General features: G+C 42.5%; 1 protein-coding gene across 1 annotated transcript; it reads left to right on the forward strand.

Moving 5' to 3' along the window:
- Positions 1 to 1301: 1301 nt before the first annotated feature.
- LOC126235917 (E3 ubiquitin-protein ligase SIAH1A-like) lies at positions 1302 to 22544 on the forward strand. The gene is made up of 2 exons (XM_049944874.1): positions 1302 to 1392; positions 21550 to 22544. The coding sequence occupies exon 2, from the start codon at positions 21552 to 21554 to the stop codon at positions 22392 to 22394; it is 843 nt and encodes a 280-aa protein (XP_049800831.1). The 5' UTR covers positions 1302 to 1392; positions 21550 to 21551; the 3' UTR covers positions 22395 to 22544.
- The last annotated feature ends 4411 nt before the right edge of the window (positions 22545 to 26955 follow it).

The following is a 26955-nucleotide window of genomic DNA, read 5'->3' on the forward strand; positions in this document are numbered from 1 at the left end:
GTAACAATTATTCTGACAAGTTTTTCATACCTATATGAAATGTGTTCGCATCTGCGAGTACGAACAACTATCAACTATATAATGGAATGACGATAATGATAATTTGTGCCGGACCGGGACTCAAAACCGGATTTCCCGCTTTACCCGGGCAGTTTCCTTAAACCATTTGGCTGCCCGTGCACGGTTGACGGGCAGGCCCAGACTTTCGCACGTTGTCGTTCCTCATCACAACCTGTACTCGTACAGGGGAGGACGTTTTAACTGGAAGTCGCCCCTGATACGGTATCTGCTGCTAAGGAAAACTGAATAAAAAATGTTCACATGTGTGTGAATTTCTAAAGGACCAAACTACTGAGGTATCGGCCCCTAGAATTACACGGTACTTTAACTTATGCTAACAACGACACACACACCCATGCCCAAGGGAGGACTGGAACCTCCGGCCGGAGGGGTCACGCAATCCGTGACATGGTGCCTCTAACAGCGCGGCCACTCCGCGTGGCAAAACTGAACTGTTCCTCTTAACAATACAGGCACTACAATATCGTATACACTGTCAATCAACTACGAAGCTTTTTGAATTTCACTCGAATCTTCATCAGGAAAACAACTCTGTCCACTCTTCAGTATTGTTTCTCTAGTTTTAGCTACATTTAATACATTCACTACCCTTATGTCCAATAAAGAACCGAAGACGCCATGTACTGTTCCATCAAACTGTTCTACAGCACCACCATTACCTGATGACACCACAACAATTTAAAACACAAGACAGTTTCTTTCAAAATCAGTTCACTTTCTCACAGCATCGGCAAACATTTCGTTTAATGCTCCCCTTTACGATTCCCATTTAAATTACTAGTCCATGACGTTCCATCGTTGACGACTTTCACAAAACTGCGAAATGCACTTCTATTACTCTTTATACTCAACTGTCTCCTTCTTCCTATTATGCTTAGAACACAGATTATATTTAACCTCAACCGCGCGTATTTCGTGTAAATTACTTTACACTGATTTATTTTATTTTACAAATTGTCGAAGTCACAAACTTTTAACAAAGAACATTGTTATGAAACAGAATAAACTCATGAATTTGTCACAATTGTGTGAACCGAAATAAATCAATGAACACGAAAAAGAAGTTAAGCAGTAAGAAATCTAATCAGAACAGATAATCGCAGGTTAACAAAACTACCTTCTCAGACTTTCCTGTAAGTTCTAAAGTGCAATACAATGATACGACACAATTGTAGTGAGAGCCAGATATGGCTTATCTTGAATACCACAAACATCGACGGCACACTGCATAGCTTGGTGCCCTGTCTTGAGTGTGCTCCTGGTCACAGTATTACGATTTTCTTCTGGGAACAGTGTGGACTGATTCTGCAGGTGAGATATTATATTATGACGATGCTCAATACATCTACATCTACATTTACATGGTTACTCTGCAATTCACACTTAAGTGCTTGGCAGAGGGTTCATCGAATCATTTTCATACTACTTCTCTAACGTTCCACTCTCGAATGGCGCGTGGGAAAAAGGAACACCTAAATCTTTCCGTTCGAGCTCTGATTTCTCTTATTATGATGATCATTTCTCCCTACGTAGGTGGGTTTCAACAAATAATTTAAGCATTCGGAAGAGAAAGTTGGTGACTGAAATTTCATAAATAGATCTCGCCACAAAGAAAACCGCCTATGTTTCAGTGACTGCCACCCCAACTCGCGTATCATACCAGTAGCACTCTCACCCCTATAACGCGATAACACGAAACGAGCTGCCCTTCTTTGCACTTTTTCGATGTCCTCCGTCAATCCTACCTGTTAAGGATCCCATATCGAGCAGCAATATTCCAGCAGAGGACGGACAAGTGTAATGTACGCTGTCTCTTTAGTGGGTTTGTGGCATCTTCTAAGTGTTGTGCCAACAAAGCGCAGCCTTTGTTTCGCCTTCCCCACAAAATTATCTATGTGGTCTTTCCAGTTTAAGTTGCTCGTTATTGTAATTACTAGATATTTAGTCGAATTGACAGCCCTTAGATTTGTGCGATTTATCGTATACCCAAAATTTATGGGATTTCTTTTAGTACCCATGTGGATGATCTCGCACTTTTCTTTGTTTAGCGCTAATTGCCACTTTTCACACCATACATAAATTCTCTCTAGATCATTTTGTTATTGGAATTGATCGTCTGATGATTTTACTAGCCGGTAAATTGCAGCGTCATCTGGAAACATTCTAAGGGGGCTGCTCAGATTATAATCTAGGTCATTTATATAAATCAGGAACAGCAGAGGGCCTATGACACTGCCGGCCGCGGTGGTCTCGCGGTTCTAGGCGCGCAGTCCGGAGCCGTGCGACTGCTACGGTCGCAGGTTCGAATCCTGCCTCGGGCGTGGATGTGTGTGATGTACTTAGGTTAGTTAGGTTTAAGTAGTTCTAAGTTCTAGGGGACTGATAACCACAGCAGTTGAGTCCCATAGCGCTCAGAGCCATTTGAACCATTTTTTTAGCCTATGACACTACCTTGCGGAACGCCAGATATCACTTCTGTTATACTCGATGATTTACCGTCTGTCACTACGAACTGTGACCTCTCTAAGAGGTACATTGACCATTTTCTGTATGTAGAATCTTTACTGTTCTGCATTTGGTCCCGTTTATATTTCAACACCTGGGTGACTTAAGACTTTTAAAATGGTGTGTACCACGTCTCCATAATTTTAAAATACGATACATATCTATATAATATGTTATGTATTTATATAGCGCTATGAAGGTAAGTAGACTTCAGCTTTGGCAACGATAGAAACTGGTATTATTTTGTAATCCGGTCATTTGTTGTTAAAATGTATGCTCTTGATGCATTTTGCTAATTGTAACTTATTCTGTATCTAGCTCCACCAGCTGAAGTCCATAAACTGTTCTGCAACTTTAGTAAATAACGTCTTCATGCATAGCCACAACATAGCAGCTAAAAACTTTATTGATCTGCTGATAGTTTCAACAAGGTGTCGTCATGTGGCGTTACCATTCTATTATCGTCTTACGTTGCCATAAACTATAATAGCTGAAGTGCTTCTGATTTTAGAAATTTACACCTATTTTTGGAACTGTCGCAAGAACTGAGAACGAATGCAATTGACCAACAGAAATAGACGGCCCTTTTTTTATTTCGGCTAAGGTTGGCGTTTTCTAGTGTGTAATTCGATGTCATTTCTCCACAATGTACGATTAGCTTTTCTCTAGGTTGTTGGGTTGACTATTACCTACAGATGTTGGAAAAAAATTATGGGAACATCACGAAAAACGCATCGATGAACATAAATGCAGATGGTATCCGTGCCTGTAAACTGTGCTGTTGGATTTGACCGAGCATGTGTCCTTAATACGTCACAAGTATCGCTTATGGTAAGAACAGTGTCGTGTGTAGTTGTGAGTGCATTATGTCGGAGCTAAATGAATTCTGTCGTGGCCGAATAGTTAGCGGTCACACGACGGGTGCTATCGTACCCCAGCTGGCCGAACCAAGAGACACCTTAATGCTAGATGTATCAACAGATGTAAAGGTAATTTCCGGAGAACACCAAGGAAGCGTGACAGGACCGTTAATGTACAAATAATCTAGTAGAAAGCGTCGGGTGCTCTCTAAGGCTGTTCGCAGATGATGCGGTTGTCTGTGACAAAGAGCAACGCCAGAAGATAGTAATGATTTGCAGAATGACCTCCAGAGAACTGATGAACGGCGCAGGCTCTGGCAGTTGATCCTGAACAGAAGTAAGCGTAACATGTTGCGCAGACGTAGGAAAAGAAATGCACTACTGTTCAGCTACAGTATTGATGACAAACCGCTGGAAACAGCATCTGTCATAAAATATCTAATTATCCAGAGCGACCTCAAGTGGAATGATCACACAAAAAAAAAAAAAAAATGGCTCTGAGTACTATGGGACTCAACATCTTAGGTCATAAGTCCCCTAGAACTTAGAACTACTTAAACCTAACTAACCTAAGGACATCACACACACCCATGCCCGAGGCAGGATTCGAACCTGCGACCGTAGCAGTCCCGCGGTTCCGGACTGCAGCGCCAGAACCGCTAGACCACCGCGGCCGGCGATCACACAAAACAAATGGTGGGAAAAGTAGATGCCAGACTCAGATTCGCAAGAAACATCTTAAGGAAATATAACTCATCCACGGGGGAAGTGGCTTGTAAGGCGTTTGTTCGACCGATTCTTGAGTATTACTCATCCATCTGGGACCCCAGCTAGGTAGGACTCATATCAGAGATAAAGATCCAACGAATAGAGCGTGTCGTCACGGGAGGAGGCGGACAACATATTACTTCTCGTCACATGCGTCTCGCTTAATGATCACGAGGGCAAAATTCGAGAAATTAGAGCCAGCACACTGGTTTACCGACAATCATTCTTCCCATGTGCTATTCACGAGTGTCAAAAAAAAAATCTTAAAATGTGTGTGAAATCTTATGGGACTTAACTGCTAAGGTCATCAGTTCCTAAGCTTACACACTACTTAACCCAAAGTATCCTAAGGACAAACACCCACACCCTTGCCCGAGGCAGGTCTCGAACCTCCGCCGGGACCAGCCGCACAGTCCATGACTGCAGCGCCTTTGACCACTCGGCTAATACCTCACGGCTATTCACGAGTGGAACAAGATTGGAGGACTTAGTTAGTGACACAGAAAGTATCCTTTGCCACACACCATTAGATGGCTTGCGGAGTATGTAGATGTACCGTATACGGGAAAAGCGGAAAAGTATCATCTGCTTAGACACAAAGCGGACGAAAGTGTGTGTTAGGTTATAGTGACCGACCGTCATTAAAGAGGTTTGTGCTGACAATTAAGAGGACGATGTCTTCGAAAGTCACTGCGGAACTAAATGTCGCAGTTGTAATCCCAGTCAGCACCAAACAAATACGAAAGGAGCCCGATAAGCAGGGAATAGCAAGGTATGCTGGAATGCCAAAATTAGTCATCAGTATCGCAAATGCTTGTAGCAGGAAGACGTGGTGCCGAAGCATTAAAACCTGGACCATGAAGAACGGAAGAAAATCATGAGGTCGGATGAGTCTTGTTTCACACTGTATACAGCTTGTGGCCGAATTTACGTCCCAGCGAAACGCGGGGCGCGTTCGGTAATGATTAGGGCAGCCATGCTGTGGAATTTCATAGGCCCCTTTTTTACCCTGCAAGATTACATCAGTGTCGAAAGTTATATGACTGTTTTGGCTCATCACGTACATCCCATGTTTTTTGTCCAATGGGAATGCTGTGTTCCAAGACGACAGAGGTCCCGTCTACACGGCTCGCATCTTTCAGGACAGGTTTTCGCACGAAGAATAGTATAGGGTTCCCTTAGTAACAGTAAACCGACCTGTATCCATCAGTTACGAGGCGAATAGTAGCGGTTTCGAATGACAACTGTTTTCTACATCTTATTATTCATGGCAGTCTGTTCTGTTTTTGTTACTCCCATATTTTCGTTCGATCCCGGAACTTATACACCGATTTTGTTGTTTTAAATAGACGCTAGAGAACCGAAGTGGACCACTCTTTTTTTTCGGCTTTTGAGTTACAGCTTGCTTCATGTAGCGAAGACAGAGGTCTCAAGAAAATATCGAACTGTATTCTACAGCGCGTCTTTCCCCGCCATCTGTTGACAGCTTTTTGTACTATGCAGTGAGGTGTGTCTGCTCGGTCATGTAATTAGCCAGTTCTGTTCGGCGTCGAACATTGTGTCCTGTAATTTGGAGTTTCAAGCTTATTGAGATTTTGGAGATGATCAAGATGTGCTGAAAATACAATAGTGCCCTTTATATACTTGGACATTTTCGTTTTTTATTTATACGTTTGTGTATTGATAAAAGATCCTTCCCCCTACTCTCTCCCTCTCCTTCCCCCCCCCCCCCCCGCCAAGGGCTTCCACACCGAACCCTACACTCTCCTCTCCCCCTCACTTTTCTCTCCCAATAGTGTCCTCCCCACCTCCCTCCTACCCTCCCCCATTCCCTGTGTCAGCCACGCCCCCTTTTTTTCGTGCAACAGTGTTTGCAGTGCGTCTAAGATCATCATCCATGTTTTCTGTACAGTGTTTCTCCGTTCCAGTGCAGTTGTGTCTCTTAGTCTTCCATCGTTCGACAGTGTACTCATTGTGCCTTCTTGTACGGTTGCACTTGCTTATGCAATTCAGTGTCTTCAGTTCGAACGTCTTCGTTATTATCATTATGTGTGTCACCTGTTTTTTCATATTCACATTTTCTGTATATCTGTCCACAACTTATCTGTTCTCTCGTTTTCTACGGCCGAAGATCGGCGTAGATAGGCCGCTGCCGGCGTACCTTTTGTACAAGGTTTTAAAATAACAATAAAGGGAATAAAATATTGATAATACAAACAGCTTCATGATGTCCATCCGTCACACTTATTACCCAAACGTGAAGCGGGATGCTGTGTATGTAAGCATATTCCTATCCCGCTTTACGGCTTGGACACTGTTTGTAGTCTCTTCCCGTTAGGACTAAATGTTGTTTATGCCTGTGTGTATATTTGGCTTTGAGACTTATAAGTACAGATCACAAACAGTTTCTTCTCTTAAATTTATGCGGATAGAACGCTTACTTTTCTAATCCGCTTTATGGATTCCGGCTATCTGATAATATTTAGTATTACTCGAATTTTCAGTTGCAATAAAAATAAATATATTAGCTGAGAGCTGTAAGAAGAAACCACCGTTTCCAATAATTACATGAAGTCTGTGGACACAACCAGCATAAGATTATGGTACAGAAAAGTGTGTAGTATTTAACGGGTTCCATTTTCAACAGGCTTCCAGCAGAACTGAAAAGAAAAAAAAATGATAAACCCCAAGTTTTCAGATCTGAGTTGAAAGGTTCTCTTGTGGCACAGTCGTTCTAATGGGTACAAGAGTTTATCACAGTAGTTAAGAGCTCATTTCTGCAATGTGAAATTGATGGTTCTGCTCCCTGGCAACTTCTTTTTCGTGATTTATTAATTCATTACTTCGTTTCTAATCAGCGTTCTGTAAACTATATACAGACAGTTAAATAACAAAATATCTTCGGTTCACACGGACCTTCGGAATATGACAAATGAATAGGGCTCTACAGATGAGGTAGACTGAGATGGGACATAAGGTCTGACAGGCCAATGCTAGAAGACAAATCGACCAAGTCTTTTTCAAAGGAACTTGAAAATACCTGGGCATTCGCCACAATCGTATATCAGAAATAGACCGAATAACATGAGAAGTTCAGGATATGGAAGAACTCAACTCTCTCTTGTAACGAACATGTTACAAAATAACCTAGCCGTAACACATTTTTTATTTGATCAACTGAAACTCAATCCATTTCGTAATTCTTTCCTTGGAAATACACGCTTCTCGTAACTTACCCCACCAACTCCGCCATTTTAGAAAGCATTTCTGGAAAGGTACTTACTTAGACTCTCTATTACGCATATCTCTGGTAAACGGCGGAAAAATCAAGTAAGGAGCTTGACAAACTACAGAGACATGGTAAGTCCAGAAATATCTGAAGCGTATGCAACGAATCGACAGCTGCGTTATCGAGGTGAAGCTGATAAGATTTAGATCAGCAGAACCGACTAGTTTTCCTTGTACTGTAATGCGGAGTCTTAAACCTGTCGTATTTCTTGCTTATGATGTGGCTTCGTAGTCATTATAGCTAACTAACGACGACTCGGGAGTGATAAAGCCCAATCACCATGATCATGTTACTGATATAGGTGCAGGGCATCAACTCCTTTAGTAGCCCTTATGACGTTAAATCATCTTGTAGTAACTGCACGATTTTTGAGGGAGGTAGAGGTGTAGGAATTTGACATGAAGTAGTCAAACTGTTTTCAGAAAGTGACGCAGTATTGTCCCCCACATAGTTCCGCTGTTTTGAAACAATCGATTCCTAACAAACGATGTTCTCTGCGGTCAGAAAATAATATTCGAGTCAGCCTACAGAAGTCCAAAACTAATCTCCAGTGGATGACGCTTCGGGTGCTTCAATTGCTACCGCTGGAAAAATTTAAGTTTAATAGATTTATAACAGCCTTTCTATGTGAAAATTCGGCTTTCAGCATTAATAGAGAAATAAAATATTCCAGCATTTACAGCTCCAGTAATGTAAACGCGTAAAGAGACCGTAACTTCGAGATAGAAACCACTGTTGTTCGCGAATTGCGGGTGTCTAGCAATTCCAGGGCAATAACTAAATAAAACGTTTCTTAATTGTCCAATACACTGCTAAGTCAGCTCTGTCACGACTGAGATAGCGCAGATATATTACAAAGAAGTTTTTCCCTTGAACACCTTAGTCATGAACTGTAATCAAACAGTGCATGTTCCCGCTACGGTCGCAGGTTCGAATCCTGCCTCGGGCATGGATGTGTGTGATGTCCTTAGGTTAGTTAGGTTTAAGTAGCTCTAAGTTCTAGGGGACTGATGACCTTAGAAGTTAAGTCCCATAGTGCTCAGAGCCATTTGAACAAAGTGCGTGTTCCCAACTCAGAATAGTACGTTGTATAAGCGTCAGGGATCGCTTGTATCAATTTTATGATGGAAAACAGCGATGAATAGCTTAATTCGTGGCATGCAGTATGCCCGATTCCCTAGCTTGCAGTAAATTTGAAGACAACAGACGACCGCCTCAAGCTACGAGACAATGGAAGACATAGATATGCGTATTAAAATATGCACTTTAATTTATATTCGTATGGGTATGAACAGGTAAAAATATAAAAATCTAACAAGGAGTAAAACCTTATTATTCTATTCACTATGTAATGAAATACACTGAAGAGCCAAAGAAACTGGTAAAACTATCCAATACTGTGTAGGGCCCCCGCGAGCACGCATCAGTGCCGCAACACGACGTGGCATGGACTCGATTAATGTCTGAGGTAGTGCTGGAAGGAACTGACACCATGAATCCTACAGGGCTGTCCATGAATCCATAAGAGCGCGACGGGGTGGAGATCTCTTCTGAACAGCACATTGCCAGGCATTCCAGATGTGCTCAATAATGTTCATGTCTGGGGAGTTTGATGGCAGAAATGTTAAAACTCAGAAGAGGGTTTCTGGAGCCACTCCGTAGCAATTCTGGACGGTGGGGTGTCGCATTGTTATGCCAGAAGTTCCCAAGGCCGTCGCAATGCACAATGGACCTGAATGGATGCTGGTGATCAGACACGATATACGTGTCACCTGTCAGAGTCGTATCTAGACGTATCAGAGGTCCCATATCACTCCAACTGCACGCGCACCGCACCATTACAGAGCCTCCACTAGATTGGACATTTCCCTGCTGACATGTAGGGTCCACGGATTCATGAGGTTGTCTCCATACCCGTACACGTTTATCGGCTAGATACAATTTGAAGTGAGACTCGTACGACCAGCAACACGTTTCCACTCATCAACAATCCAGTGTCAGTGTTGACGAACCCAGGCGAGGCGTAAAGATCTGTGTAGTGCAGTCATCAGGGGTACACGATTGGGCCTTCGGCTCCGAAAGTCCATATCGATGATATTTCGTTTAATGGTTCGCACGCTGACACTTGTTGAGGTCCCAGCATTGAAATCTTCACCAATTTGCAAAAGGGTTGCACTTCTTTGGACGATTCTCTTGAGTCATCGTTTGTCCCGTTCTCGCAGGATCTTTTTCCGCCAACAGCGATGTCGGAGATTTGATGTTTTGCCGGATTCTTAATATTCACAGTACACTTGCGAAATGTTCGTAGGGGACAATCGCCACTTCGTCACTACCTCGGAGATGCCTTGTCCCATCACTCGTGGGTTGACACCACGTTCAGACTCACTTAAATATTGATAACCTGCCATTGTGGCAGCAGTAACTGATCTAACAACTGCGCCAGTCACTTGTTGTCTTATACAGGCTTTGCCGACCGCAGCGCAGTATTCTGCCTGTTTACATATCTCTGTGTTTGAATACGGATGCCTATACCAGTTTCTGTGGCGCTTCAGTGTAGTTGTCTTTCTTATTGTTCTTGTAAACAAGTCGGATTAAGCTTCTGATTCCGTCTTGCTTGCAGCCACCCTCTCATCTTACTGTGAGTTTGCGGGAAGCATGTTTTTTCAGTGTTACGTAATTCTTTCTTAACACGACAGTCACTTCTTTTGGTAGTTATGTACTTCATTGCTCATTTTATTAACATAAAAGTCCCGCAAGGGTATCATCACTTCTGACTGTATCTCATACAGCCACGAATGAATCCTGTTCACATATTAAAATAATGGATATGAAAGTTACCAGCTTTTAGCTTGAAAACAAGATGGTAATAATCGGACGAACCAAGGAAAAAGTGAATCAAGGATTAAATGAATATTAAACGAAGAAAATCTTACTAAGCTGACTCGCGAATAAACAGTTGTGCCGACTGTCTCCGTCATGGAGATAGGTGCAAAAGGCCTCACCATATCATAAGAAAGTTTCAGAATTTGACAGAATCACGATTGCAGTCTTTTGATTCTTTGTTAGTTTCTGTTCTTGCATACAATCTGCGCCCTGTAAAATATTGCAGTCCACGTTAAAGGCAATCGAAAGATCGAGCAGAAGATTTCTCGAGCTGTGACGTAAATTGCTAGCGCTGTTCGAGTCGTGTTCGAGCACAGCTTTATCACCTGAGTTTGTAAAACAAACAGAAGAGTCGTTGGCTGCCAAAGTTAAGCGTTATCTATCGAAAGAAGCAGGGACTTACCTACAAGCAACCTGCCCTGGGGATTCATACACTTCCTCGTAATTCCCCGTGCATTACAGATTACGTAGTTTCCCCGCTATTCGAGAACTGAAAACACCTGTTCTAAGACTTAAAATACGAGCTAGCCAATTATTTATCTTTCTTATTTTCATTCAGTTTACAGCAGACAATAAACCAATGTTAAATACGCAGCGAAGTGTTCTCAACTTCTGGCTACCCTTCTTAAGGTTTTTAATAAGAAGTACTTGAATTTTCAAAGTAGTAGTCATAGAATGCACTATACAGGGTGAGTCACTAACTGTTGCTACCTAGAATAACTCCAAAAGTATGATAGGAGCTGCAAAGTTTGTGAGACAAATGTTGCATGGACAACGCCATAATATGACGTTGGTTTTTTGTTGCTAATGGGATGCTGTAGTTTGGTACTTATTTTCTGATAGCAGCTATCGAGACGAATCCAATGATGTGTAACAGTAAGGTCTTTGAAGATCAACGAATTGATTGCAGTACTGCATTGATACCAATGGTCATCACTTCGAACATCTTCTGTAAATGGACGTTCATGCACCTTTGTAGCCCTCGTTGACCTTCAAAGACCTTACTGTTAGACATGATTGGAATCGTTTCCATAGCCTCTATCAGAAAATAAATACCAAAATATGGCATCCCATTTAACAAAACAAAGTTGACCTTCAGATCTCTGAAGCGACGCACCTAGCAACAGGAAACCAACGTCATATTAAGGCCGCAGTTGTCCCATGCGACTTTTGTCCTACAAACTTTTCAGCTCCTGTCATACTTTCGGAGGTATTCAAGGTGGCAATAGTTAGTGACTCACCCTGTATATGGTACATTTAACTACTGTTTTTGGTGTGACACACTGTATTGATTTTTCGCTTGGGTTTTGATCCAATGGTGGTGGTCTGTCGAAACGCGTAATCTGTGTGTATAAGTAAAGTGCGATGTAATGAGGTAGTTTTGTATAAGTATTTCGTTATGGTCACCGATCTCTGTTAATGACATTGTCTCCTTTATATAATAAATCAATGTGAACAGAAAGTGTTCGTCCTTCCAACTTGTATCCCACAATTTCGTCACATTACACTAACGTTCTGAGTTCCTTTTCTTCAGCAGCGTCTTTGACCACATCCTCTTGCTGTCAAACTAGCAATTTCTAAGGACATCCATGAGTGATAGTCTGGTGTGTCATTTGTTTTCATAGCAAAATCCATTTGGTTGTTATCCATAGCACCCTTATAGTACAGCGTTACTTCGACGATATTCTACGCCTCTCTTTGTTGTCGTTCATGGAGAACCATCCTGGGATTACATTTCAGCACGATAATGCGCGCCCGGACAGGGAAAGAGTTTCTACCGCTTGTCTTTGTGCTTATAAAACCCTCCCTTGGCGAGCAAGGTCAACGGATCTCTCCCCGATTGAGAACGTAGGAGCACTATGGGCACAACCCTCCATCCAGCTCGGGATTTTGGAGATCTAAAGCGCCATTAGAACAGAATTTGGCATGTCATCGAAAAACTCTATCAGTCAGTGACAAGCCGATCAACTGCTTGCATTAGGTACAGAGGTGGGCTAACACGTTATCGATTTGCTCAGTTCGTGAAGCTATTTCTCTTGTATAATTCTTCCTATTTTCCTGAAATTGTACACATTTGCTTTTCTGTACATGTGGATCAAATTTACCGATTTCCATCCAATTCGGATAATTCCTTCGTTGTACGTCGTTTTCTTGCCTTAGAGTGTATTTGTATTACATCTCTGTCGAAAATTTGTTATTTTGTACTGTACGCTTAATAAAGATAAAGATGGAATTCATTACCAGTATCTCTGGTCAATAATATGGATAATATTAAAAGTCACTCACATCCAATCATGATAGAGAAATTACAGCTCTTCAAATATGAATAAATGCAGGATAACACCTTTCACAAAAAAGATACAAGATACAGGATTAATAGTGAATATTTACATCATGTCACACCTGATGAAATTGAAAAATCTTGTAACATCATTATCAGCGAAGGTGATTGGAAGGTTCATATTTTCTGAAAGGGTCCTGGGAACATTCATTGATGCATAGGAAATCTGATAAAATACCCTAGTCGAACAAGTCTGAAGCATTATTCCATCGTTTGGGGGCACTTATCGAGTAGCCGTGATAACAGACGTCGATAAATTCATAGAGGAACCGTTAGGATCTTAACAGGTGTAAATATCCCATATGAAACTGTAGCAGACATGTTTGGGGAATTTAAATGGAAGTCCTTCGAGGAAAGTCTCCATAGTCCTCCCAAAATACTGTTAAATAAATTTAAAGAACCTCTGTTTCAAACATAATGTGCCAATATCTTATATATTTGCGTAGAGATTCCTAGAACATACGCAAAATAAAGAGCATGCTGAGGCATGAAGACTTGCTTTTCCTTCGCTCAATATACCTCTGAAATAGGAGATAAAATCGATAACATTCGTATTAACCAGCCTTCACTCTTCACTTTACAGTGGCTTGTGACGTATATGCAGATGTTGATGAAGATTCCTTGTAGCTCATGCTACAGGGTCATCCCGCAATCCACTAATCACGTTGTTACATACTTTCCAACATTATGCTGCAAATGTGTAAATGGTTAGTTTCCGACCGAGAATGATTCAGTAAGTCAGAGCTGATGCACGGCGATACAATTTCCCCATACAGCAGCAACCAAAGAGAAAATCTTTCCATCCAACCGCGGATATACATAACCAAAATAAAAAAAAATGATAACAAGAGATGGTTTAAGACGCTGGACTCGCATACACGAAGACCAAGGTTCAATTCCGTAGCCATGGGTAAAGATGTAAGTTTCCCTTAATTCGCTTAAGGCAAATGTCAAGACTGTCCCTTTGGAGCAGAGCCGGCCAGTTTTCTTCCCCATTCTTCTCCAATCTCATCTAATGTTCGGTCTCTAATGACTTTGACGTCGACAGGATGTTGAACATAGTCGCCCGTCCTTCGCTTTAGGACTTTCTCATGTTCTATTCTTCTTGACAATCATTAAAAAGAATTAACTTGCAAATCATTTGTTTGAAACATTCTGGTATATTGCGTACCCGTCTGGGTCCCTTAACATACGAGATTAACAGAGAAGATGAAGATACGCACAGTTGAAAATATTTTGGATAAATAATCTAAAAAAGAGGAGCAGGAAAATGTAGCCTGGGTGGTTGACTAGTGGGATAAGGATATCATGTAGACCAAATAGGGAATTATATCAAAATATTAGAAGTAGTCACAACGAAGCTACAGCAGCCCATGACAAACAGTACTGTAAGATGCTCAAAAATGTTATTAGGAATGCAAAGAATATGTGGTACACAAATAGAATAGCAAATTCACAGGATAAAATTAGAATCATATGGTCGTTTGTGAAGGAAGTGTCTGGTCAGCAGCACAAGGTCGACGATATAAAGTCAATTCGTAGTAAAAGTATTTCTGTTACTCATAAGTCAAATATATGTACAGTATTTAACAATCATTTTCTGAAAATCTGCTGATGAATTAAATAAAAACTTTCTGCAGGCAATCATATAACACTTTTGGAATATGCCTTTCCGAGATTGATGTCTGAAATTCGCCTCTGTGATACTGACAAGGGGGAGATCAGTCAATAATTAAATCACTGAAGACTAAGGACTCTCAGGGATACGATGGAGTGCCTATCAGGATATTAAAATATGATGGAGTGCCTAGCAGGAGATTAAAATGCTGCTCATTTTAGCCCTGTACTTAAATATATTTGTAATTTATCCTTTGAGAATGGTCAGCTTCCTGAACGAGTAAAGTACTCAGTAGTAAAGCTGCTTTATAAAAATGGCGAAAGCTATAATGTAGGTAACTGTAGACCTATTTAGATGCCGTCAGTGTTTGCTGAAGTTATTGAAAAGGCTGTGTATGTAAGGATAATTGATCATTTTACATCACATAATTTGCTATCCAACGTACAGTTCGGCTTTAGAAGCCGTTTAACAACTGAAAAAACTATATTCTCTTTTCTCGCTGGGGTACTGGATGGATTAAACAAAAGGTGTCGAACGCTAGGCATAGTTTTAGATTTAACTAAGCCATTTGACTGTGTTGATCACAAAATTTTGCTCCACAAGTTGGACCATTATGGAATACGGGAAGTACACTCATGCTCATAAATTGAGGATAATGCTGATATATGGTGAAACAACGCTATACATGGTGAAACAACGCTCTGGTGGTGGGTTTGCGGGTGTAAATCACCTCCGTTTATGACCATGAGGTGCATTTGACCTGCAGTCGTCGCACGGCGGCGCTGGCAGCAGTCCACATACGCAGAGGTGTGTTGGTGCATGTCAGAGTATGGTGCAGCGAGTAAGAGTGCAGAGGTTTTCAGACGTTTTAATAGTGACTGTGTGTTGAAAATTGCTCAATGAACACATATTGATGACGCTGTGAGGGGCAGAATACTAGGGCGACTGGAGCCTGGTCAAAGAAAACAGGTCGTAGCACGGGAACTCCCAATGCCACAAAGTGTGATCTCAAGATTATGGCAACGATTCCAGCAGACAGGAAACGTGTCCAGGTGCTACAGTACGGGACGTCCACAGTGTAAAACACCACAGAAGACCGATCTCGTATCATCAGTGCCTACAGTCGGTCACACAGTACTGCGGTAGCCTTGCTCGGGACCTTATCACAGCCAGATACACAGTCTACAGACGACTGAACAGACATGGTTTATTCGCCTGGAGACCAGCAAGGTGCATTCCACTGACCCCTGGTCACAGGAGAGCCCGTAAAGCCTGGTGTCAAGAACGCAGTACATGATCATTGGAACAGTGGTCCCAGGTTATGTTCACGGACGAGTCCAGGTATAGTCTGAACAGTGATACTCTCGGGTTTTCATCTGGCGTGAACCAGGAACCAGATACCAACCCCTTAATGTCCTTGAAAGGGATCTGTCTGGAGGTTGTGGTTTGATGCTGTGGGTATGGGATTATGATCGGTGCATGTACACCCCTGAATGTCTTTCACAGAGGAACTGTAACAGGTCAGGTGTATCGGGACTTCATTTAGCACCAGTATGTCGGCATTTTCAGGGGTGCAGTGGGTCCCACCATCCTCCTGATGGATGATAACGATCGGCCCCACCGAGCTGCCATCGTGGAGGAGTACCTTGAAACAGAAGATATCAGCCAAATGGAGTGGCCTGCCTGTTCTCCAGACGTAAACGCCATCGAGCGCGTCTGGGATGCTCATGGTCGAATCGCAGCACGTCTTCAAACCCCTACGACACTTCAGGAGCTCCGACAGGCACTGTTGCAAGAGTGGGAGACTATACCCCAGCAGCTGCTGGACCATTTTATCCAGAGTATGTCAACCCGTTGTACGGCCTGTGTATGTGTGCATGGTGATCATATCCCATATTGATGTCGGGGTACATGCGCAGGTAACAGTGACGTTTTGTAGCACTTGTGTATCGGGACGGTTTTCTCAACTTATCACCAGTACCGTGGACTTACAGATCCGTGTGTGTTCCCTAAGTGCCTATGCTATTAGCGCCAGTTTTGTGTAGTGCCACGTTGTGTGGCACCACATTTTGGAATTATCCTTAATTTATGAGCATGAGTGTTGCTCACAATTGGTTCACCTCTTACTTTAACAACAGACAGCAAAAGGTCATTATTCACAGTGTTGAGAAATGCTGTGATGTGGGGTCTGAGTGGGATACAGTCAAATGGGGGGGGGGGGGGGATGCTCCAGGGATCAGTGCTGGGGCAACTCTTGTCCCATATTTACATAAATGATATGCCCCCTCTGGTATTACACACGCTTCTAAAATATTTCTGTTTGCCGATGAAACGAGCTACGAGCTTGATAATAAAGGATGGTGTGAGCAACATTGGCACCGTTTCAAATAATTCAGTTCGTGACATTAGTTCATGAGTTGTAGAAAATGAACTAACGCTACATGATAGTAAGACTCAGCTTTTACAGTTTAAATTCTGAGATTGGGCATATGGTTAGTGGAACGGAGCGGTTCAAATTTGTAGGTGTTCACGTAGATAGTAAACTGTCTTTGAAAGCCCAAGTTTAGGATTTTGTTCAAAGACTTAATGTTCCCATTTTTACTATTGAACGGTAACTGAAGTAAGTGATCATTCGACACGAAAATTAGTGTACTTTGCTTATTTTCGTTCGCTTATGTCGTATGTTATTAAATTTTGAGATAATTCTTCCCGTTCTCAAATGATATTTTTGGTTCAGAAACGGCAGTTCGGGCAATAAGGGAGTCTGCGAACCTCTTGTCGACCCCTATTAACTAATTTGAATATTCTGACATTGGCCTCTCAATATATATACTATGTGATCAAAAGTATCCGGACACCTGGCTGAAACTGACTTACAAGTTCGTAGCGCCCTCCATCGGTAATGCTGGAATTCAGTATGTTGCTGGCCCACCCTTAGCCTTGATGACAGCTTCCACTCTCGCAGGCATACGTTCAGTCAGGTGCTGGAAGGTTTCTTGGGGAATGGCAGCCCATTCTTCACTGAGTGCTGCACTGAGGAGTGGTATCGATGTCGTTCGCTCAGGCCTGGCACGAAATCGGCGTTCCAAAAGATCCCAAAGATGATCTATAGATTCAGGTCAGAACTATGTGCAGGCCAGTCCATTACAGGGATGTCACTGTCGTGTAACCACTCCGCCACAGGCCGTGCATTATGAACAGGTGCTCGATCGTGTTGAAAGATGCAGTCGACAACCCCGAATATCTCTTCAACAGTGGGAAGCAAGAAGGTCATTGAAACTTCAATGTACCCCTGTGCTGTGATAGTGCCACGCAAAACAACAAGGGATGCAAGCCCCCTCCATCTAAAACACGACCACACCATAACACCACCGCCTCCGAATTTTACTGTTGGCACTACACACGCTGGCCGACGTTCACCAGGCATTCGCCATACCCACACCGTGCCATCGGAATGCCACATTGTGGCCGCGCGGGATTAGCCGAGCGGTCTCAGGCGCTGCAGTCATGGATTGTGCGGTTGGTCCCCGTGGAGGTTCGAGTCCTCCCTCGGCCATGGGTGTGTGTGTGTGTTCTTAGGATAATTTAGGTTAAGTAGTGTGTAAGCTTAGGGACTGATGACCTTAGCAGTTAAGTCCCTTAAGATTTCACACACATTTGAAAATTTTGCCACATTGTGTACCGTGGTTCGTCACTCCCCACACCGTTTTTCCATTGTTCAGTAGTCCAATGTTTACGGTTCTAACGCCAAGCGAGGCGCCGTTTGGCTTTTACCGGCATGATGTGTGACTTATGAGCAGCCGCCCCACCATGAAATACAAGTTTTCTCACCTCCCTCCTGTCGTAGTACTTGTGGTGGATCCTGATGCAGTTTGGAATTCCTGTGTGAGTGTCTGGATAGGTCGGCCTGTAAGCTTTTGCCCGTACATGTCCTTTCACGTTTCTACTTCACTATCACATTAGAAACAGTGGACCTAAGGATGTTTAGGAGTGTGGAAATGTCGCGTACAGATGTATGACACAAGTGACACCCCATCACCTGACTACGTTCGAATTCCGTGAGTTCCGCGGAGCACCCCATTCTCATCTCTCACGATGTGTAATGACCACTGAGGCCGCTGATTTGGAATACCTGACAGTAGGTGGCAGCACTATGCACCTTGTATGAAAAACGTATGTTTTTGAGGGTGTCCGGTTACTTCTGATCACATAGTGTTTATTCTTTACTGTCGTTTATTATTAACAATATGAGCTTATTCTCAAGTGTTAGCAGCTTTTATCCAGTTAATACTAGGCAGAAATCTAATCTGCATTTGGATCGCACTTCCTTAACTCTAGTGAAGAAATGTGTGATGTATATTGCTGCATCCATTTTCAATAAGCTACAACAAGAAATCAAAAATCTTTCCAGTAATCCACGCGCTTTCAAATCGAAACTGAAGAGTTTTCTCATGTGTCTCTCCTTCTATTCTGTTGACGAGTTCATTGAAAAATTTATTCCTATGTTATAATGTTCACTGCGTGTACTTAAACTTACGGCTTGACTTTTTGGATTCATAAACATTTTATTTTATCTGTTTTTACTTCTACGCTGTAATTTCATGCTCTGACACGTTCCACGACCTTGGAGATTTGTTCCTCAATTTGGTCCTAAGGATCTTGCGGATCTTGACGGGTAAATAAAATAAAATAAACCATTTGCTTGAAGACATTACACATATCTGTGGATAACGAAGAACTCAAATTCAGTGAATGAAGTAGCTACGTAATTACGTCATCAAATATCGCGATTATGGCAAGTAGAGGACTTGTAATCATAGCCCCAGGTTGCGGGACAAAAATTTATCAAACTTTGATAGTGGCGAATAGCGTCTTCCGTGAATCAACTCATTATAATAATATTTTAAAGGACGTTACTTACCTCTCTTGGTCTCTCCGTTCATCATTAGTTTCCGTATCTCAGCAATCTCTTTTAGCTTGTATTTTACCTCCAACAAGATTACTAATCCATTTATGTATATTGGTACATAGCCTGCATGGGGTCTTAATTAAAAAGAATAATGAATTCAATAATTTTAGTAGCTGTGTGTCCGATTACGAAGTCTAAGTAGTATTAGTAAGCAATCTGACTGCATAAAATAACAATAAAGAATGACAAGAAGTTTCCGTTAACACAATTGATTAAGTCCCCTGCAACTATAAAAGCTACTAAACAACAAAGCACAAGTGTAACTGTCCTGCGTGTGGTAGTGTGATTCAATGGACATGTATCTGGCACGGTTCTTCCTCAATACGACAAGATATTTTAAACACCATTTACAATGAACTAATTGAGAAACCGGAAATACCATAATTGCACATAGAAACCAGAATTACAAGTCTGATACATGAACACGAGCCAGATGCTTTGTTGACTGAACCTGTGACCAAGAGGCATTGTCATTCAAGAAATGTGAAATAATTTTTTTACCTCATTATATATTGACGAAAAATACACTGTGATCATTGCAACAACTTCCATCTATACATTACACCAACCGAGCAGCATCTACTCTCTCGCCCAACAGAACAACAACTGCACTCGACATCCTCTGAACTAGTACTGCCATCGACATCCCCTCAACAACTACTGCCCACGGCAACCTCTGAACTACTACTGCCCCAGTGGAGGCGGCGGAATAATAATCTTTGGCGCAATCTGTGGCGCTGTGACTCAGTGTAGCCACCTTTCAAGCCTACATATTGCACACCGCTTATATTTCCTCAAAAAGAAGGCGATTATCACTTCATTTCCTGTTGCTGATGAACTCAACAAAGACGTGCAACATCTGCTTGGTGGAAAATCTCCTTCATAATTTTTGTACTGGGACCTACTTTTGTCTGCATATTATAATGAGATTGTGGCAAGGAAATCCTTTGTAAAGCTAAAAAGTTTGTTTCAGTAAATACTCACATAACGGTTTAGTGGCTGTACCTATCAATATTGTTTGACCGATGATCGTCTCAAAACAAGCCGGGAGTCAACACTTCGTTGATGATTCTACAAGAAATCCGTTAATCACAGTCTCAACGAAAGGTTACTTCCCATCTCGTTTTCGCACGGTCGTCAGCTAGGCAGCTGAGATACTGTCTACGACTAGGCAACAGAAAATGGAATAGTCTCTAAGAAATTTTGTGTGCATTTACTTAAATAAACTACATGGCGAAAAGTGGCAGAATGTAGAGCTCAATAATAACATGAAAAATATGAGTTCATCATTTATGTGATTTATGATTCAACAAGACACAGAGTGCACAGATTATGAGAAATGTTAACAAGTTAAGCATCATCCTCGAATGGCTTGGAATGATCAGTTTTTGGTAAATGTTTGGATTTTAGTTTGGTATCAGAGGTCGTCACATTGGAGGATCGAAATTTTATTAACTAGCTATTCTATTGGCAGGACAAAGAATCCAAACTGGCCAAACCAACTTAAGTCTCAGTAAAGGCTGGGCAGACTGTCGTTCGACCATTAGAAGAACCTGCTTGTATTTAGTACGATGAAACCACACTACACAAAAATTCCCTCGAATAGTGTTAAAGTTAGCTTTGTTGATCACAGCCATAGGAGACGGCAAAGAATAAATAACTTGCATGGGACAAAGCATGGGAGTTGTCTCGTAAATATTCACGAAATAACTATCAGCATAATCTGAGAATAACAAAATCAAAACAGACATATATATAAAACACAGTGCCTTTAGTGGCTGGCCCAAAATCTTTGACGGCGCGATTGTTTATAAACACCCGCACACCACACGCGCGATACAACACTACGTAACTACGCGTTGTCCCCGCAATAAGAAAGACCCATGATGTTTTGTTATCTGGCGAGATGTTTTATTCCTTGCACCCACGTTTACTGCTGTAATAATATTCACAATTCAGATCAGATCGGTTACAAGATAAATCACACAAATCTAAACGCTGTAAAGTCAACTAAATACTTAGGGATTAAGGTTACGAATAATGCTGTTTGAGAGTTGAACAATAGAGAAACAGCTTGAAAGTGATTCTGCGGACCTCTGAGAGGCACTTATTTGTGAATTTCAGAGTAATCATGTAGATGAACATAATGAACACTCTTCTTCCTTATATTATATTTATTATAAGCTCCCTTGTTCTCCTTTCTGACTGATGTTGAAATGAGACCTTTTGTGGTAGATATGAAGGAGGTGGTGTGGCTGCTACCATCTCCTGGTGTGGATGGCGGTGGTGCCACTGAGAAGCAGCAGCAGCAACTGGTGCATTGCCAGGAGTGCAGCTTCCTCAGATTGGGACCTGTGACCTGCTGTTCCAACAGCTGCTCCACCTGCTGCTTGCATGGTGCCAAGTGCCACGTGTGCAGCAAAGTGTTGTTGTCGCCACTGGTCTTCTCGCTGAACCCGCAGCAGGTGACAGCTGCTGTGCCCTTAGTGCAGGGTGTGCAGCCCGGCTTCCACGACGGTACACCGCTACTACAGCTGGCCACACATGACCACACCTGCGAGCACCACCTGCTGCACTGCCTCGTTCAGTCAGGCACGTGTTCATGGCACGGCAAGCGTGCCGACCTGGAGGCGCACACCCAGGCCAAACACCCACAACACTTCGTGCGCTTCCCCAGCACCGTGGGCAACAGTGTCTCGTGGCGCATCTCTAAGAATGGCTGCTGCATCGACCTGGTGCGCCATCTTGTTGTGGCCTTGGGTGAGATGTTCGTCTACCAAAAGCAGTTCAGTTACCAGGAGCGTCAGCTGTTCATTGCCATTCAGCTGGTGGGCCCTCCTGAACGTAGCAGGCTCTACCGGTACAAGTTCAGGCTCACCCGCAATGAGGGTGCCCACTGTGTGACTTTCGAGCATGCTGTCCATTCACAGAATGAGAACCTGCAGCGAACATTCGGCCTCGGTGACTGCATCAAAGTGCCCTATGATACTATCTCTCAGTTCTGCCATGGCGAGAGGGTGCTTATACTGTGTAAGCTTGACCCGCCGTATGAGCCAAATGTTGAAACCACACATTTGTAGTCCTCCAATTACTGTGATGCATAGTTTTGATGCTATGGTTATCACAGACCTACTAATGTCTTGTTAATACATAGCCTGACACAAAATCGACACCGCTTATCACATATCAGTGAAAATTTAAGGTGTAAGAAGATTAGTGGCAGAATCCACAACGCCGGCCGAAGTGGCCGTGCGGTTAAAGGCGCTGCAGTCTGGAACCGCGAGACCGCTACGGTCGCAGGTTCGAATCCTGCCTCGGGCATGGATGTTTGTGATGTCCTTAGGTTAGTTAGGTTTAACTAGTTCTAAGTTCTAGGGGACTAATGACCTCAGCAGTTGAGTCCCATAGTGCTCAGAGCCATTTAGAATCCACAACACCCTCTAAAATCTGTGCGAGTACATGCACAGAGAGAATTATGTCACACTTTTCTGTTATTCATTCATTTGACCAAAATGTGCCCTCTAGTCACTGGTTTATGGTGTGTTTATACTGAGCAATGGGGCTCAGTACTAAGGCAGTGGATTCATACACGCATCAAAAAATGTTCTGCATCACCCAAGTTACGAGAGTTCCGGAACCTGTACAGAAAATTGGAAAAGAGATCAACGTGAATATCATTTTCGCCCTTTTTATTGCTCATGAAAACCACGCATTGCATGTTGTACCACCATACAGTGGGACCTTCAGAGATGGTGGTCCAGATTGTTGTAGACATCGGTCCCTCCATACCCGGTAGCACGTCCTCTTGCACTGATGCTCGCCTGTATTCGTCGTAGCATACTATCCACAACTTCATCAAAGCACTGTTGGTCCAGATTGTCCCACTACTCAACGGCGATTCGGCGTAGATCCCTCGTAGTGGTTGGTAGGTCACATCGTCCATAAACAGCCCTTTTCAATCTATCCCAGGCATGTTCGATAGGGTTCATTTCTAGAGAACATGCTGGCCACTCTAGTCCTGAAGGAATTCATTCACAAGATGTGCACAATGGGGGCGTGAATTGTCGTCCGTGAAGACGAGTGCCTCGCCAATATGCTGCCGATATGGTTGCACTATCGGTCAGAGGATGGCATTCACGTATCCTACAGCCGTTACAACGCCTTCCATGACCACCAGCGGCGTACGTTGGCCCACATAATGCCACCCCAAAACAGCAGGGAACCTACGTCATACTACACTCCCTGGACAATGTGTCTAAGGCGTTCAGCCCGAACGGGTTGCCTCCAAACACGTCTACGACGATTGTATGGTTGAAGGCGTATGCGACGCTCATCGGTGAAGAGAACGTGATGCCAGTCTTTAGAGGTCCATTTGGCATGTTGTTGGACCCATCTGTACTGCGCTGCATGTGTCGTTGTTGCAAAGATGGACCTCGTTATGGAAATCGGAAGTGAAGTTGCGCATCATGCAGCCTATTGCGCACAGTTTGTGTCGTAACACGACGTCCTGTGGCTGCACCAAAAGCATTTTGCAACAAGGTGGCGTTGCTGTCAAGGTTCCTCCGAGCCATAATCCGTAGGTAGCGGTCATCCACCGCAGTAGTATCCCTTGGGCGGCCTGAGCGAGGCATGTCATCGACAGTTTCTGTCTCTCTGTGTCTCCTTCATGTCTGAACAACATCGCTTTGGTTCACGCCGAGACGCCTTGACACTTCCCTTGTCGAGAGCTCTTCATGGCAAAAAGTAACAATGCCGACGCGATCGCACGGCGTTATTGACCGTCGAGGCGTGGTTGAACTCCAGACAAATCTAGCCTTGTACCTCCTTCCTGGTGGAATAACTGGAACTGATCGGCTCTCATACCTCCACCGTCTAAGAGGCGCTGCTCATGCATGGTTGTTTACATCTTTTGGCGGGTTTAGTGACATCTCTGAACAGTCAAAGGGACTGTGTCTGTGATACAATATCCACAGTCATCGTCTAGGAACTGGGGTGATGTAAAACTTTCTTTGATGTTTGTAATAAGGATGGTGTTTCAGATCCCTATCTGGCCATCCATATATAGCTTTTCTGTGTTTTCATTGCCCTTCCATCCCCGACTCGGGCTTCATCACTAACGAGCTCTTCATCAATGGGAGATTAAACCTTAATATATTCTTACCTAGCGTGTTTGTTATATATAAGTGATCAGTGAGATTTTTCTGTGGCGGGATGATCTTGAACTGCCCCATTCAGCAGAACAAAAGCTGCTTAGAAGCTTTGAACGTATCCATAATTAGTAGGTTTGTAACTGTTTAGGTACCTCTATCCTTCCACTGTTATGCACATGATGGTAATGGAGTAAATGTACGGACAGATACACAGTAAGTGAAGGCTAATGTTAATAAAATACCGAGAGACTCACAATAATTCAGGGATCAAGAAATATTATTAAATCAAAGCATGTATGATGGTGAAGACAGTTCTGCTGATTTTTTCTTATGGTTTGACATTATTAACCTTTGTGATAGATATGACTTGTATCATCAGCATTCGTTCGCCAAACACATATTTTTAAGAAAGAAGGAGCATTATCTGGGTTATAGAAGGAAACTGTTCTCACAACCGTTACTGTCACATTCAAGGGACACCATGATAGCTGACAGAAACTGATCCTTCACATCCTTGCAGATAAATTTCAGGACAGTAGAAAGAAAGTAGAATGAACAGATAACAAAAAAAGTTACTACAGACAAACAAATATGTGGTACTTTCGTCATGCACAGAATCAGCTTGCAAATTTTCTTCATCCTGTGATCAAGGCCTCATTAGAAATATTAAATACACAACAGTTTTACAGTAGTAAATGCTGTAATTTCTTCTCCAAGTAGTTCACCGTTTTCATAGTCAGCCTGGGTGGACCAAGGTCTGGTTTGTTCCTTAGTTTTACAATAACACGCTGGTGGTTTGCATGAGTGTCTGCTAAGCCACAGAGATAGACTGTGTGGTACATTACAATATTATTTTTACGAGAGGAAGAATTTGCCAGTCATTACATTTCATCAAAACTGGTAGTACTTGTTTTTGTATTTCACAGTAATGAAGTCTGAATTAATGATGTATACCATTCATTGTCATTAATAAGTGTAATGAATTGTTACTGCCTTGTAACTGTCTTCAATTTCACCAGAATAGAGTGATGGGAGGTAAAATGGACTATACACCTAGCTATCTGGTGAAGAGGGCAGTTTGACGGTGAATCTAATGCTGCTTCACAAGATCAAATATCGTGCATATGAATAACTGGTTCATTACCGTAAGAGTTCCAGGATGTTTAGCATTATTAGTAATGCATGATTGCAGACATTTACATCTACATCAACGTACATACTCCACAAGCCACCGTACGATGCGTGGCGGACGGTATTCTACACCACTACTAGTCATTTTCTTTCCTGTTCCACCCGCAAATAGAGCGAGGGAAAAACAACTCTCTATATGCCTCCGAATGAGCCCTAATTTCTCGTATCCTATTTTCGTGGTCCTTGTGCGCAGTGTATGTTGACAGTAGCAGAACAGTTCGGCAATCAGCTTCAAATGCTGATTCTCTGTATTTTCTCAATAGCGTTTTTCGAAGAGGACGTCGCCTCCCTTCCAGGGATTCCCATTTGAGTTCCAGAAGCATCACTAAACACTTACATAACGTTCGAACCTACCAGTAACAGATCTAGCAGCTCTCCTCTGAACTGCTTCAATATCTTCCTTCAATCCGACCTGGTGGTCCCAGACAATCGAGCAGTACTCAAGAATAGGTCGCACCATCTTGCTATACGCGGTCTCCTTTACAAATAAACCACTCTCCCAATGAACCGAGGTCTGCCATTCGCCTTCCATACCACAGTTCTCACACGCTCATTTCATTTCACATCGCTTTGCAAACATGATTGCGTTAAATGGGAATTCCCGTAAACTTCACTTTTTTGTGATGGAAATATCTCATATAAACGTCTTTTCTGGTTCTAAATCATAAAACTGTAATGCATAACACTCAAACATCTACACATATTTGTACTGTATGCACTTAAAACGGATCTTTCTTTAATTCTATAACTGTTCAGTTGTTGCAGAATCTTTCTGAACGGTCCTTTAAACAGTTTATCATTCAAAATGACAGAACAGGAATGCTTTCTGGTCCTGCTTCCAAAGTTTACAGTTTGAAAGATAGAAAGACAATAAGAGTTCCCATTATTTACATTGTTTAGTTACCCTTAAATTCTTCACTTATTTTTACTCATTCATTTAATCGAAGTATTCAGTCTGACACTTCTGTTCCTATGTTAATTACCAGAAAATGCAAACTACATGTTACATTTTAATATTACTATACATTCCTGTACACTCAAAGTGCTCAACATTCTAACTAGAACTCAATTTCTATTGTCGTCTTTCCGCCTTCAGTCTTCGAGTATGAACCACTGTCTAACAGCAATTATATAACATTGCCGAGAAAGGCAACAACGAATAAGTGTTCATACACAAAAATCACCTGCATTGCAAGAAGAAAAAAAAAGATTAAACAAGTGCTATACTCTGCCTTGAGTCATATAGGTATATGTATAAACTTCGCGAAATGTCTTAGTCGGAAAACATCTATGGACTCCA

The sequence above is a fragment of the Schistocerca nitens genome, chromosome 2, assembly GCF_023898315.1.
Source record: "Schistocerca nitens isolate TAMUIC-IGC-003100 chromosome 2, iqSchNite1.1, whole genome shotgun sequence".
NCBI classification, from domain to species: Eukaryota; Metazoa; Arthropoda; class Insecta; order Orthoptera; family Acrididae; genus Schistocerca; species Schistocerca nitens.